This window comes from Solanum verrucosum, unplaced genomic scaffold, assembly GCF_900185275.1.
Source record: "Solanum verrucosum unplaced genomic scaffold, falcon-dt-bn FXZP01000175.1, whole genome shotgun sequence".
Classification (NCBI taxonomy): Eukaryota; Viridiplantae; Streptophyta; class Magnoliopsida; order Solanales; family Solanaceae; genus Solanum; species Solanum verrucosum.
Window position 1 is genome coordinate 689,826 of NW_026020399.1, and position 16,433 is coordinate 706,258.

The following is a 16,433-nucleotide window of genomic DNA, read 5'->3' on the forward strand; positions in this document are numbered from 1 at the left end:
AAACTTAGAATTTTGAATGGTTCCATAAAGATTATAGTCCATAGATGTTGGTAATTATAATAAAACTTAAATCAAAATCAAATTAATACTAATGCAAAAAGAAAATCAATTTAACACTGAGAATGACAATAATATTGAATATTTGTTCTTTGGTTTTACATTGGTTTAGACAATTAAAGTACATAATCCAATTTTAATTTCCTTTAATATTTAATCATGTAACTAATACTTATTAAACTTATTTTAGCATGATTTAATACTTTTAAATTATGATCATTTTCATTATGACTTGTTAATTTGCAATATTTGTTTTACGCGATTTCATTATTATTATTATTTTTTGGATATGTTAGTGTCATTAATCATATCATTGTTTGTGTTGTATTCTTAAGAAGCACCTTAGATAGTTGTTTTTTGGTAGGATTGAAGAAATATTTGAAGTACAAGTAAATTATATGTTTGTATGAATACTTTAGCAGAAAAACCCGAAAGAATCCAAAAATACCCGAGGTTGAAAAACCCGAGTTTTATTGGTTTGGTTTGATTTATAGATTTAAAAATCCGACACAAATAATTTGGTTTGATATTTGAAAAACCCGAACAACCTCGACCATGTACACCCCTATTAAATTCTGCCCTATGAATAAAAATTTCCAGTAGTGCATTACTCCAATTCACTACACTTGGACTGAACCTCTCTAGTAAGGTAAGATTTACGTACACCCTGCCTTCCAAATCCGCGATGCTCGTTTTTCTAATCATAAAGCGTGGCTAAGTGATCCAGCTCACACTTAGCCTAGTGCCCATATGGTTTGGACAATGCAGGCCAAGAAATATTAAGTGGCGACGTAAGCAGGGGTTTCCGGGGAGATATAGTCTCTTTGTTTAAAGCTGAAAATGGTGCCAACAATTTACAGGGAACCTAAACATAATGTACAATGCCCTTGGAAGAAGAAAAATGACCTTTTTGAATTTGCAGAACAAACATAATACAAGAGTGATATCAAACTATAACTTACAATGTTGCTTTAACTACTAGTATAATATGAAATAAAATCGCGCATAGAATAGTGTTATGCACAGTGTTGCTCGACTTTTTGTTCCACAAGCCCCAGCAGTTTCTCCAATTTTTCTTCAGCATGACCCATAAGATGAGATTATTCTGAATTACGTTTGCCCTGAAATTTGGGATTTAGTGACATTTCAATCTCTTCAAGGGATCGACTTTTAGTCTCAACTATAAAGAAGTAAGCAAAGGCTGCTGCCAACAATGATACAGCACCAAAGCTTCCATAAACTGGAGCAACACCAAATTTCTGAACGAGTTCTAGAAAAAACAGACCCACCAAGAAGTTGAAGACCTGTTCATTCACCATCAACGAGTCAAGATAAATAGAAACATAGTTCGTTCACACGACCTAAGTACTTAATAGATTGCAGCTAACTGGTCTGAAGCACTGAAATGACACACGTGATCTTGATACATACCCAATGAACGGAGAAACTAAAGGCCATTATTTTCCCCCGTGTCCTGCTGCTGCTGAGCTCTGGTATTATAAGACCAGTTACTGGCCCAGCTCCAACAGCAAAGGTGAATATATACCTATATCAGAGTGAGATGTTAAAGAGAGAACACAGGGAAATTCAAATAGTATTCTCTGAGCATTTTTTGTATTGATGCATACAAGATTGTTCCCAGTATTGATAAGTTGTTACTTATTTCACCGTCCATTGGAAAGCTGATAGCATAAACAATCAGAAACATTGATAAAGCCTGCAAAAGACGGATCGAATGGAAGTGAGTTGAGTATTTTGAAAAATGAACTCAAAGCGTTTGATTTTTATTTTTCCCTTCCTCTGTTATTGGGCCAGAAGAAGGTGTGGGGAAGAAATCGGGAATCAGAAACATGCTATTATTGTGCCAGAAGGGGGTGAAGGGAAGATTTTGGGATCCAGAAACATGCCATTATTGTGACAGAAGGGGGTGAAGGGAAGAAATCAGGACCAGAAATATGCCCCTTCAGAGAGCAATTTATGTTGATCTTTTACTATAGGAGAGACATTTCTTTACTCACCATTCCAGCGTAGCTTCCAATTAGAAGTCTCTGCCTCCCCTGCTTATCCATCAAGTATAAAGCACATAGTGCACCTGCAAGAAGCACATAGTGACAACTAAACATTATCTTGGAACGACGTGAAATTTAGCAGGTCTTGTAAAGCGCATCTCAAGTGATTGAACCCATTACATACCTGCAAAGTTGGTTAGTCCCACATATAAGCTTGCTAAAGCGCTGCTTGAGATTCCAACATCTTTGAAAGTCAAGGATGAAAAGTAGAGAACTCCATTTATACCAGCAAGCTGTTGAAGTACAAACAAGGCACCTCCAATGGTAGCAACTGCAGGAAAAGAACAAAGTTGAAGCCTAATTTGGAGGATTGACACTTTTATGTGCATGCTCGTACAGCATGCATAACAGCAGCAGATTATTGCAGATTTTACACCAAGATGTGTGAGTATCCAGCACGCCAGGAAAAAACTTAAGCCAACAGTGGAAGATATTAACCATGGGCACCAGCCAAACAAGTTATAGTGTAACCAAAAATCTGTAAAGGGTAGTCTTGAAAAACAATCAAAGAACATTACAACTTTCAATGAGTTGGGCAGATGATAATCCAATTAAATGCCAGACGTCATTTTTAAAAATGTTCAGAAGTGTTCAACTCTACGAAGTGGAGGCAGCTATTAAATGTTGCCGGCTAACTCAAATTAAGAGCAATCCCGCGGAGCTCCAGATATACACTATAGGAGAAGACTCATAATACTATCCCAGAAATGTGCAGTTTTAAATTTCAAGCATATTTTCATGATATTCCCCTCAAACCCCCAGAATACAACGCGTAAGAAGTTAAGTGACAACCATCAAATTCAAATCCATCTACTTGAATCAAACAAAGAAAGAAACTGGTTTGCAATGTATGGATATTTTAGGCACCTGAACGGATCAAAATTAGCACATGAAAGCTTAATATATGAAATCTAAAAAACCACCTTAAACCTAATAAAGGATCATGTATTAACAAACCACCTTCATACAACCTCTGGAGTGTGGTTCCTCTAGGAGCTCCAGCCAACTGCTGTTCAAGTCACCCCCATCATTCTTTAGGACAGACTCAAATTCTTTGATAGCTTTATCTACTTCTGATGAACCCCATAAGTTATTGATGACTTTTTTTGCCTCATCGAGTCTCCCAGCCTACATATATCTCTGATAGAAAAATTAGCAGCAGTACATATTTAATACAAACATGCCATGAATTAAATTGATACCTTGCATAGCCAGCGAGGGCTCTCAACGGAAAATTGCATACCAAGAGCTTGGATAAATCCTGGAACACTAGCAATATAGAGCATTGTCCTCCACCTGCCAATGTTTGGATCAAAGCACCCACCATTTGAAGCATGAATTTCTTTTCTTTGGGGAGAATGGTAACAAGTGCATTAATACAAACGAGAAACAGCACTAAGGCTATGCAAGCCATATTTACAAGAGAACAACTTCCCAACTATGTCCATCTAAGTTCATAATAAACCTAGCATGTCTACTAAAGATTCTGCCTCCTCTACATGGAATGTGAAGCATGAATTTCTGTGCTTGTTGCATTATATCTTGCCTACTTCTGGTAATAAACCATTAAAAGGAGAAGAAACTAAGGGGTTGATTGGTCCACAGTCTGATTATGCTTGGATTATAATGTAAGCATTGCATATAATGAACAAATTTTCATGTGGTGAATAACAATGTATGAATTTTCATGCTACAAGTAATAATACATGGATTGTTGTAGGGATTGCCTAGTTTAAGAGAACTTTTGTCTTTAGATACTCTAATCGACATAGTGCTAAATTGATGATATGTGTATGTTTACACCCTTTTAAAATAATAGGTCGAACCTCAATTAGAAGTAGTGGTTTTTGGAGAAGAATTTGAAAAATTGGAGGAAGATATTGAAGAAGAAAGCTAATTTGAATATGACTTGACTCTCTATTCTTTTTTTTTTTTTTGAACATGACTTGAAGTGTGTATAAATCTTTTTGAACATGACTTGATTCTATGTATAAACTTTTTTGAACATGTCTCTCTGTTGATGTCATAAACATAAAAGAATAAAGATTTTATTTTGTTTAAGTTGGCTTATTTTACTCTCATTTACTTTAAAAAGTTGTATTTTGCATCTTGATTACTGAAGAGGCAAAGATGTGAAGTAAGATAAAAGATGAATTTTCTTATGCTTTATGTCAAATTCTTTCAATCATCTTTGTTGTACTTTAATATGTTTTTAATATTTAGTTTGCTACTTTGTTGTATAAATTTTAGGAGAATGGATGAAGTATTGTCCATCTCGGAGAATCCAGTCTAGCACTCTAATTGCCTGAATGGAAGATTAAATCACATGCCCTCTACAAACTACATGCAAGTTCTTCCACAGAATATCTCATTATCTAGGCATATTTTTTGTAGCTATACTCTTAGAATTTTTTTGAATTACTTTTTACCGAATCCCCGCACCCTTATCCATACCCACGAATCCTAAAATTTCAATCATGCCAAATCCAACCTCAAGATCTGTTCCCATATCCGACACCCGAGTCCGAGCAACATAGGTTTTACAAGAAACAAAATGCTAGAGTTTTATAGCAAGATTAGTTTTTCTAATCCTCAAACTAAATGACCCCTAAAAGCATTAGAAAATAAAATGAAAGAGGGAGCAGTATCAACTAAATCATTTCTAGACAACAGCAAAGGTTTTGCTCATCCACATAACATAAGCTAGGATGATTAGAAGTTGAAATGTAAAAGTAATATAGACTTCAAACACAGAAAGGCATTAAATGCATTGAAAAAGAATTAGACAGATTAGTTAACATATATCTATTTCAATGCAACAACAAGATCTGTCCCCCAAGGGGTTAAATTATTTTCAAGGAGTCTTAAACTCAACGAAGATGGATCTAGTTTCCAGTAAAGATACAGAGTGCCATCACACTTGCAATTTAGGAGCTCTTGCAACAATGCAACATAGTCAATTCAAATATATTCCAACAGAGTTCTGTACACTGCCTGTAGCATGGCATTTATTATGGAAGGTAGTGGGAGAGAAAAAGATAATTACGAGTACTCACCAGTGGGGATCATTTTCCGAAGAAATTGCCAGATAAAGTGATGCAATAATACCAATGCATGTACCAATTTGGCATAACGTCCCCAGGGATCCCCTATAATTAGTTGGAGCAATCTACAACACAAACATTTATGATTATCTGAGAAATAAAATGTCTCTCTGACTCACTACAGATATCTAAGAGAGCAATAGATATGTATTGTCAAGCCAAAGAGTCCCATAAGTCCTTCCCAAATCAAATGGTCACTCTCAAAAAGATTTTCCCTCCACAGTAAAGGATAGCTCATGACCAAGAAGAAGGGAGAAAATCATCACTCCCCAAAAAGATTCAGGGAAAGTGCGCACAAACCAAAACTATCACCTTTCTGCAGCAGCGATCTTCCAAGATCTTTTAGCGTCTCTAGTGGAAGATGTCTAAAAGTACAATTTTCACCTTAAGAAATTTTCGCTAAGTTATGACACATATATAAGCAAATCTCATCCTAGATTAACACAAGCACACGTTTTCCAATCTGGAAAGGCAAAAGTAGCCCAAACCACATATTAAGTAGTTTATTCTGATTTTCCCCTAGTTGCAACAATCAGACTTACCTCCCCATGCACCCCAGAAATGAACAGAAAAGCCAGATGTTAGCATCGACGCCAAAGCAAAACTTTTATTAAATTCCAGAATGAGGTCCTCGATAAAGAAATTATAAGTTATTAGAGGCATTACCTCAGAAATATAAATTGGAACTAGTACTGTATTAACACCAATTCCAAGGCCAACAAGGAATCTTCCCAACAGCATTTCTTCAATGGACTGAGCTTGTGCACTGTCAATTGAAGAACACCAGACATGATAAATGGCAATTATTGAACCACAAGCAAATTATTATTCTCCTCTTTCCAGTTGTTAGGCATAGACAAGAAGGTTTAACAATTGAATGAGGGTATAACCCTATTTGCAACTGTTAAAACATGTTAGCTTCTTAGGTAATGAAAAATCTTACTACCTAACAGTTCCATTTCGCATGAGATACTGCAAATTTGGTCTGCATGAAAAGAGTGAAGTTGAGGTGACATTAGATGAGGTTATGTTGCCAAAATGCAAATAATTCAGATGTCTTGGCTTGTTGTTCCAGAAGAATGGACTGATCACTCTTACAAAGATTGAGTGGACAATGCCTGAGCATACAACTGATCTACTAAGCTGCTGGATCAGAAGAGGGGAGGGGGGGCAAGAGCCAGAAGAAGTGGTGGAAGATGATAACTTCATGTATCTGGTGGGCATATGGAGACAAATAAATGGGAGATGATTTGAAAATAAATCAAAGTCCGACAAGTCCCCCTATTTTTTTGGTGTAAAGAGAACTATATAGAGGAAGTAGATGACTTTGTCGATTTCTTAGGAGATTTGTAAATCAAGATTCTATCTTCTATTTCTGTAACAATTTTTGGAGGTGGCCAGTGATGAGTCCGAGATTTGGACTCATTTAGGGATTTATTTGTATAGGTTTAGTGTCCTCAAATGTTTGTTTTGTGCCAATAACTGATGTAAAACCCTTGATTTCCAGGTATATGGATTGAGGAACAATGCAATGACACTAATTTGCAAAAAGGAACGAAGTAAGCTGAAAGAGTGAAGAAAAGGAAGCATGGTGATCGCAAAGTCTACTTGGCGAGTCGCCGAAGGGCTTCTTGACCGCCTAAAGTTCCAGAGTGCCAAGCTCTAAAGGAGAAAATCAAGTCAGCGAGAGAAAGGAGCAGTCGGGCGGATCACCAAGTGGTTCCGCTACACAGTGTTGGATCGCCCAAATGTTACAAACCAGATGTTGAAGGTCAAGACAAAAAGGCGAGGAAATTGGTTAAAGGGCGCATCGCCCAGTGGATTGGCGGGCCTGACATACTGGGCCGAATGGCTCTTCGCAGCACATTTTTGGCGACTATAAAAACATTTTTAAACATTTAGTTTAGCATCCATCTTATCATATTTTCATTACATTGAATTTTCAGTAGAGAATTGTAAGAATTTTGAGTATTGAGACAAGTTTTCCTTAGCTTTGAAGAATTAAGGTTTTTCACTTTTGAGAAATTAGAAGTGGGTCTTTGAGATTCTTCAATTTGGACCTTTGTAAAGACGAAATCAATCTTACCCAGTTGATGGAAACTCAATTTGGTAACGATTTTTATCTTTTTATGATGTCTAGCTAAAACCCCAATTCTTTTTTTTGAGAAGGTAACAGTCTAGTATTATATTCCAAAAAATCAAACCTGAGGTTTACTAATTACAAATAAAAGGAGAGTATCAGGAAGATCTTCAATCCTAAATAACAAAAATTAGAAGGTGCCTAAAGCATTCATTACTGATTCTAGATCTTCCATATACTCCTGTTTACACCAAAAATGAAATAAAACCAAGCAATTCATCTTCATCTTCTGGATGTTGTTACTTTTGTTCTGTAAGCATCTGAGGTTCCTCTCTTTCCACACAGACCACCAGATACAGGTGGGGATGATCTTCCATCTTTCTTTATGACCAGAAATGTAGGCAAAGCTACTCCATATCTTCAGGGCCTGGACAATATTTCTTGGCATCACCCAAAGTAGGCCCTTCGAATTGATGAAAATGCTCCACAAAATATTAGTGATCCTACAGTGAAGAAAGAGGTGATTGACTGTTTCAGCCTCTTCTCCACACAGGAAACACTTAGGACTCAGTTGGATACCCCTTTTCATGAGGTTCTCCTGAGTCAAAACAGCCTGCTTTGCTAGTAGCCAAGTGAAGCAGGACACTTTAGGAGGTATTTTAACTTTCCAGATAAGTTTCCATGGCCAGCCAGTAACCTGATGGGTGAAAGAGTTGAACTTTTTGTAAGCTTCCTTCACACTAAAATTTATGTTGCAGTAATGATTCCAAAACAATCCATCTTGGGAGGTAGAGGTTCCTTTGAATTGTTCAAGGATTCCAAAGAAATCTACTAGTCTTTGGATCTCCCAATCATTTAGGGGACTTCTAAAACTCAAATTCCATCCCTGATTTGACCAAACTTCTGCCACAAAGTCTTTTTGTTGTTGGTTCAGAATGTAGATATCTGGGAAGAGGGTTTTTAGGGAGCCTTGTTCTAACCAGCTGTCCTCCCAGAAGGAGACCTTTATGCCATTTCCTATTCTAATGCTGCAATTTTCTCTTAATTTTGGCCAAAAGTTTCTGATGGCCCTCCAGATGCTAGTTCCATAAGTACTAGTGACCATTTTGGTAGACCAGTGATCCTCCATTTCATACTTCTGCTTGATAAGTTCTTTCCATAGTGCTTGTTCACTGGATGCTAGTCTCCATAGCCATTTCATCATAAGGCTTTGGTTCTGAATCTTCAAATTCCTTACCCCAAGACCTCCTTTTTATTTGCTCCCAATCAATTCATCCCACTTAACCAAGTGGAATTTCTTAGTGTCACTATTTTCTTCCCATGGGAAATTCCTCCTTATTGCATCAAGTCTATCAATGACCCCATCTGGGATAGGAAAGATAGACATCATGTAGGTAGGCATGGAGTCGAGAACACTATTGATGAGAGTGAGTCTCCCGCCAAGGGAGAGATATTGACTCTTCCAGTTCACCAATCTTCTTTCACACTTCTCGACCACCTCATTCCAAATTGTGATTATGTGATTATGGGCTGATTTAGTTTATGAGTATTGCTAATTGTTAGTTTAAATGCTATTTAGAAGTGATTTCAATCAGTAATTGTGGTTTAATTTAAGAATTGCAGTTGCAAATGCAGTTCTACCTTTGTGTTTTTGGCTTGCTCGAGAGAGAGGTTTTAAAACCAAGATTATTGATTGATGGAATGTAGGTATTGGGTTGTCATGGTTTCAGCTCGAGAGAGTGAATTCTAAACCCTTTTCCACACATTCAGCTCGAGAGAGTGAATGGACTAAAGCGTAGGCTGTTCTTATTTTGCATGCTTGTCGATGTTCGAGAGAAATTGACTTGATTCGGGGTAAATTGTTCGAGAGAAAGTTTACCTCCTCTATAGTCTAGCTTATTCACTAATTTACAGCTAATTTCTAACAATTGCAATTACCCATTTGTCTACATTAGCCTATAATTGAATCACATCCCAAGAACCCGTCTCATTATTCTTATTTTGTGTTATTTGCTGCTGCTGTAGTTAATAATTAAAACCAAAACCCCCTGATTTGACATTCGTGTCACACCTTGATTTGAATTATGTTTTTATTCGATAATGTCTATTCCTATGACTGATTTGAGCATGTCCACACTTACCTCTTGAATCTTAAACATGTACCACTCCCTGTGGAATTCGACCCCAACTCATTTAGTTGGGTTATATACTGACTAGCGATGCTGACACTTAGAATTAGATGAAGTGTCCTTGAAACGTTAATGAGCCAGCATTCCTTAATGCTGAGGAATACAACAGTACCTTATGTAAAAAAAAAATGATACATATTGAATCAAAATAGGATGGTTGAAATAAAGAAGAGCTGTCAGGGTGTTACCTCATAGAAGAATTCCTACCAAAGTGAAAGAAAGATTTTATAGAATAATTATAAAACCAATAATTTTATATGTAAGTGAGAGTTGAGCCGGTAAAACCCAACACATCCACAAGATGAGTATCACAAAAGATGTGGATGTTGAGATGGATGTGTGTTCATACAAGATTAAAAATGATCACATTCACAGTAGGTAGGTGTGATAAAATGGGTGAATGAATGTATTAATATGATCTCTTGGAAAGCATACAAACTTAAGGAGAGATAAGGCACATAGAAGATTTAGATCTATAGATGCGATACCAATTAGTTGGGAATATGTTTTAGTCATGTTAGTATGTTTACCTTAGGTATTATGCTTTTTAGGAGTCTTTTAGCCTAGTAGAGATTTTTATGCCAGTAGAAAACTAAGAGAATTTCTGGTGCTTCTATTTTTATTCGTAATTTAATTGGAGAAACATTGTTAGTGAGAAATTCATATAACCAAACCAAACTTGTTTGTGAAGGCACAGTTGATGTTGTACTCGTTGTCAAATTCTCTACGTCCTATTCTTTTTTGTTATCCCAACATTATGCCGAGTTTCAAAGAAGGAAATTATTTGTCTATGTTTTCTAATGCCTTTCACTCTTTTGCTAGAGAAAACATAACATAGGAGTACTACTATTATTTAAGAGGATCAAATTCTTGATAAACATAACTTTATCTCAATTTTCAAGATAACTTTTTTATAAAAGATAAATTATTATCTGTCAATTCTACAATGGAATTTTAACTGTCATCTCAATTACAAATAGCAGTTGAAGAGAAAACATAGATTGACACGAAGGGAGTAACCCTCGTATATTTTTAAATCTGAAATGTTTTGTTTATGTACTTCCTAACCCATTAATAACTGTAAATATTTTTTCTCAAATGGAATATGAATCAATTTTCAAAATAAGCCTAAACATTAGGAAGGTTGATCATACTTGGAACTGCATAATTATTTCAGGGTAAGAGGAGAATTTTGCACCTTTCAACTGCAAAAATAAAGATAGATAATAAAGCCAAAATGCTTGGTATAAATGACTTACCTTACAATTGCCCCAAGAATAAGTGGTACTGTGTCAATTTGAATAGTGCGACGACAACCAAGTTTATCGACAAGGGAACCACAGGCAACGCTTCCTATGAATGCACCACCAATAAATATGCTTACCACAAGTCCTTCAAGAAATGAATTTCCCTCAAACCCAAGCTCTTTGGCAATCGACACTATAGGACCATTCATTACTCTACAGTATACAGCAAAAACTGAAAATTAGTCGCAAAAGCCTAGAAAGCATACAAATTACTTCAGAAGTTCTCCGGCTCCCATGGAAACAAAATGCTAAAGATTTTACGACTTCATTCACTATATAAGTTGCAATGATCAACAGTCGAAGTTTGTTTGGTAAAAAAAACATTTAAGAGTCCACACCAGATGCTTTTTTTCACTGATAATGAAGTGTGTGTGTGCAAATGTAAACACCATTTTTGAACTTCACCATAAGCAATTCGTTCAAATTAGTTCATGCCTAAGCAATATGTTCAAGAGCAAAAGTGTTTTTTGTTAGTGCTCCCGCCGTTTCTATTTGTTTGTCTAGTTTTGACTTCGCACGGAATTTAAGATAATAAATATTTGGATCTTGTGGTCTTACACCAAAGACATGTAGAACAAAGGCGAACCTAGACTTTCATCTTAATGGGTTCTGAATTTTACAATGACGATTTGAAGTGATATTAATTGGGTTCTAAGTTTAATATTTATACGTATTTGATAAATTTATTAACACAAACTGAACCAGCATGCAGACTACTAGCTCCATGCCAAAGTAAAATGTACCAAAATATCCTTTAATCTCATGATCTTAAACATGACAACTGGAATATTAGAACTAAAAAGTTGTCAAAAAAGTTAAAAGCATTCTATTTGAAACCGACTAAAAGGGAAAGTAAAACAAACAAACGGAAACAACGCAAGTATCTTTTTTTATTAGGAATAAGAACTATTATTATTACCCAATGTGGTAACCAAATAGGAAATTGGCCATTGAAGCAGTCAAAACATGAGGAAAGGCAGGTAACCACCCCAAATCCCCTCCATCATCAGCAACAATAACCTTTTCTTGTAACAACTCATCTTCATCATCTGAAAAAAAGAAAAAACTGAACTTTTTATCAATTCAATCTTGAAAAAAGAAACCCAAATAGAATATAAAAACAAAAGACTGAATAAGACCTCCAATCTCTGACTTCACATCAAGGGGTTTCTGTTTGCTGCTAGCAGAAACTTTCACCTCTCTGGAAACTGAAAAAGAGGTTGAATGGGAAAAAGGGTATTGTTTATTTCTTCTTAAATGGTGAAAATAGTGATGTTTTCGATCGAAATTGGGCGTGGAGAAGCATTGAAGTGGGTGAATTGCTAGTGCTTGCAGCATTGTATGAAGCTTCTTTGTTGTTGTATTGTGGCAAAACCAGAGAGTTGAATTAATCACTGAAAAACATCTTACGGGTCTGGTGGCACTAACGGGTTTGAATTCGGGTCAAGTGAACCGATAGAGATTCTGATTTAACGACAGAGACGAATTTCGTCATTTATTTATTTTGCTTTTAAGTGGTGTAGCCGCTTTGAAATTAACTTTAACATAGTACTTACTATTTAGATAGGTGTGTGGATCAAAATGATTTCGAGAGATCCATCGAAGATAGTCTAAAAACAAGTCAATACAATTTTAAGAAATTTGGCATATCAATATTAATTTTTGAGACATATATAAGATATTTGGCAAGTTAAAATTCAATGACATCTAGTTTTTTTTTTTTTTAAACAATGACATATAGTATAATTGAATTTATGAGAAATAAATATATATAATCAAAGTGCGTGAAAATAAATATAAAATATATAAGCATAAAATTTAGTTATCGCATTCATTAGTTGGACCACAGATATCAGAATAAATTAATTGCGATGAAATTTAGCTATCACATTCCTAACAAAACAATTTTCACATGTTGGAATTTTAATTTTTGAGAATGATCCCAAATATTCTTTCTTTGTCAATTTATTTATTCGATTTTGCTTTATATAATTTAATCTTGCATGCCCTGTAGTATTATTAGTATCATTATTGCTAGAATAATATGTTATTACCCAATCGTCAACCTAATGAACATGAAATAAAGATTACAATTTAAAACAATAAAATATAATAGTCTTGAATTAAAATACTTCGTGTTTATTCTTTTTCAATCAATTTAAAATAGGAATAATGGAACAATAAAAATGACTATATATACCATGCAATGTGATGCTATATGGCACAATTCGTCTAGCCTATACAAACCAGCCTTCTTAGTAAATTATCTACACCAAAATATTATTTTTCAATTCTCTTTCTTTATTTATGGTAAATTTTAATTGCGCAATCTTCAAACTTTTAGCTACCAGTGCAAGTATTTGGGAGTGTTGTGGAATTTTGAAAAGCGGTCAATTTTAATGATTTATATTAATTATCGGATTGCAATCGTTTTTAAGATAATAATTTTTTACGACATAATTTTTATTCTGATAAATTTGTTATAGTACTATTTTATTTTATTTCTGTTAAGTATCAATACATAGAAAGATCATCTTCTCACATCACTATTTTTAAATACTCGTCTTTTAGGAGTTCTTTTATTTAATTTAATAAGAACAAATAGCTGCATTTTTTAAAAAAAACTTCAATCAACGAAAAATCCTAAACGAGAATTTTTTGAAAATATCATATCAGTAGTGTCTGAAACTCAAATGAGTGATAGATAGAGAATAATCTTCAATACATTTATTTTATAGCAACACAACAAACCAAAATTCTCAAATAATATTTTCAAGAAAAAAAATCATTACTAGGTGCTCTAATACCAATATTAAAATAGGAAAAATTACTAGAATATTCAATTTAAGACTTTAATTTACATAATGTTAATTTACTCTTTTTATTTACAACATTATCATTTAATTACAAACCTGACAACTTAATAAATATACATATCTTTATACGATTTTTTTACCTATTTTTTAGCTTAGTAGGCTGATTTTATGTGTTTCATACTTTATTATTTTTACTTTTTTTATTTTCAATCACAACTATAATTGGTTACATTATTTTTGCCTTTTTTTCTCTTTCTTACTTAATACAAATACACTTCTAAAAATATTTTTTCTCTCTTCAATTACGTTTTATTTTACTTTAAAAATAATATAATGATAAAAAAAATATTATATAGAATGGTATAAACCTCTTGTTTTTCTTGATATTATTTAAGTGCAAAATTGATATATATGGTGATATAATGATGAAATAGAATAGTATAAACATGTTTTTTTTGTATAAGTTATCTGCCGAATAATATATATATATATATATATATATATATATATATATATATATATTTATTTATTTTTTTGAAATTAGGATATGGAATGGCATAAACATATTCTTTTGGATATAAATTTTTTAATATTGTATACATTATGGTGACAATTTGGTGTACATTACAATTTTTGACATACCGTGGTTACTTTGGAATTCTGAATGACAATTATAGTTGAATATGATTTTTTTACTTAAAGATCCTATTTTTTAGGATGCGCGTTTCTTTCTCTCATTTTTTTGGTTGATTTTTTCAACTCTAGTGCTGATTTTTTGGGGGAGAATTTATTGCCTAATTAATAGGATTTCTACCATTTAACACATTCCTTATTTGATACAATTACTCTTGAATTTGTTCTTCTCTCTCCATTTTCGTTTCAATTCTTTTAATTAAAAAATACCAATTTGAGTTCCATTATATAAGTACCAATATATGCAAAGTAATAAAAACAACATTTGCATACCAAAATAATTATTTATGCATTCTAATTTGTATACCAATAATAGAATTTTTTTAGGTAATATTGTTTAAAAGGAAAATATGAAATCTTATTATGGTGTCAATTGATGTACAATATGATTTCAATATATATATTTTTATTTGTAAATATAATTTTACTAGCATATAATTTGATTCTTTAAAACAGTATACATTGTGGTATAGAACTTGAAATTATTCTAAAACTATATGATACTATTTACGAATAACATTAAAAATTTATAATATAAAAAATGTACCATATAATAATACAAACATTTGTACTATATAATATATCAACAATTATTGAATTCTACCCCATATCAAAATTGTACCATATAATATACCAACAATTATTGAATTCTACCCCATATAATATACCAATTTAGTTGATATTTCGTGCCATTTTTTTTTTCAAATGACATTTAATATCACAAGGAAAACCAACATAAATAATAGAACTAATTACATCATATGATTAAATATGATTCTGAAATAAATATTTAATAAACAACCAATAAAATTCAAATCCGCTAATAACATTCAATTAGATTATGAAAAAAAAAAGTGTTATAGAAATAAAAAAAATTAACTCAACAATGCTAATCCTCATATGGATATTTGGTACAAGTTTTGGTATTTGATTTTTTTTTAAATTATATTTGCGTCACATATCACTCCTTCAATTTTGAAATTCACATACCTTCCCGCAATACATTTCAAAAAAAAATTAAACAACCTACTAAACAACCGTTATAACAATCAAATTTGAAATACACAATCACATTTTTTTCACATCACAAAAAAAAAAAAGTTATATACGAAATGGTGTATAATATGATTAAAAATTGATGTCCACTTCATTATTCTTACAATGAAATTCTAACACCAACTTATAACCAACTATATATATAACATTGATTTATGAAGATTGATAAGGTTGAACATGATTATATGTTACAATCCAACGGTGCATAACACCATGATTATATGATTAAGGTGTACATTATGGTGACAATTTGGTGTACATTTTAATCTAATATATAATGTATGATATACACCAAACATTTATACCACAAACTAACCAAAAGTAACTAATTTATTTATATAATAAGTTTAATTAAACAATCAACTAAATGCATAATACCATCATATAATATCTATTTTTTAAAATTTACGCATTAATTATAGTGTACTTAATGGTGTACACTATGGTGTATAATTTAATATGATAAATAATACATATTTTAAACCAATATTACACCATGATCTTACCAATAATTTTATCAAATTATTTTGGATAACCAAATTAATTAAAAAGAGAGTACATTACTATTTAACATTGATTTCCATATTAATATTGTCATTAAATAGTGGTAAATTTATAGAATTTGAGTTATATTAGGTGTTAATCTTGGTTTTGATTATATTTGCAATCCTACAATTCATAATACCATAATCTACAAACCATACGAAATGTTCGTTTTAACAATTATACAAATAACATTAGTGCCATGAATGATTCATCAAAATCAATTTACAAATAATAAAATTTCCATGATTAACCACAACAAAAAAGCCTTAAAAAGAGATTTTTCAGCCACTGAAACATTTGTTTTTTTAAAAAAAAAATCAAACTATATAATCTTACAAAAATAAATCGGAAGTAATTTAAAAAAAATAATACATACCGGTGATAGCTCATATTTGTTGTGCTGAATTAAAACGGACATGTTCTTGCTTTCAATCATTGAAACGACAAGAGATAAATACTTTGTTTTTGGTTACAATAAGTTGTTTTGAGATATGAGAGAGAAATATTAAGTAATGA

At 32.8% G+C, this 16,433-nt stretch overlaps 1 protein-coding gene across 1 annotated transcript; it reads right to left on the reverse strand.

Annotated features, from left to right (window-relative positions):
* Positions 1 to 870: 870 nt before the first annotated feature.
* Positions 871 to 12,161, reverse strand: LOC125839791 (probable plastidic glucose transporter 1). The gene is made up of 12 exons (XM_049518790.1): positions 11,946 to 12,161; positions 11,726 to 11,855; positions 10,759 to 10,959; positions 5,897 to 5,996; positions 5,183 to 5,295; positions 3,329 to 3,422; positions 3,098 to 3,254; positions 2,251 to 2,397; positions 2,076 to 2,149; positions 1,686 to 1,774; positions 1,489 to 1,603; positions 871 to 1,361 (listed from the first exon to the last, which is right to left on the reverse strand). The coding sequence occupies exons 1-12, from the start codon at positions 12,142 to 12,144 to the stop codon at positions 1,158 to 1,160; spliced, it is 1,623 nt and encodes a 540-aa protein (XP_049374747.1). The 5' UTR covers positions 12,145 to 12,161; the 3' UTR covers positions 871 to 1,157.
* Between the last annotated feature and the right edge of the window lie 4,272 nt (positions 12,162 to 16,433).

Bases quoted from the DNA above. Each gene is read 5' to 3' on its own strand.
- LOC125839791 (XM_049518790.1), bottom strand. From the start codon at position 12,144: ATGCTGCAAGCACTAGCAATTCACCCACTTCAATGCTTCTCCACGCCC. The intron at 10,960-11,725 runs GTAATAATAATA...TGTATACTGTAG, and splicing joins CTATTTGGTTACCACATTGG to AGTAATGAATGGTCCTATAG. The intron at 3,423-5,182 runs GTGAGTACTCGT...AAACATTGGCAG, and splicing joins TCGGAAAATGATCCCCACTG to GTGGAGGACAATGCTCTATA.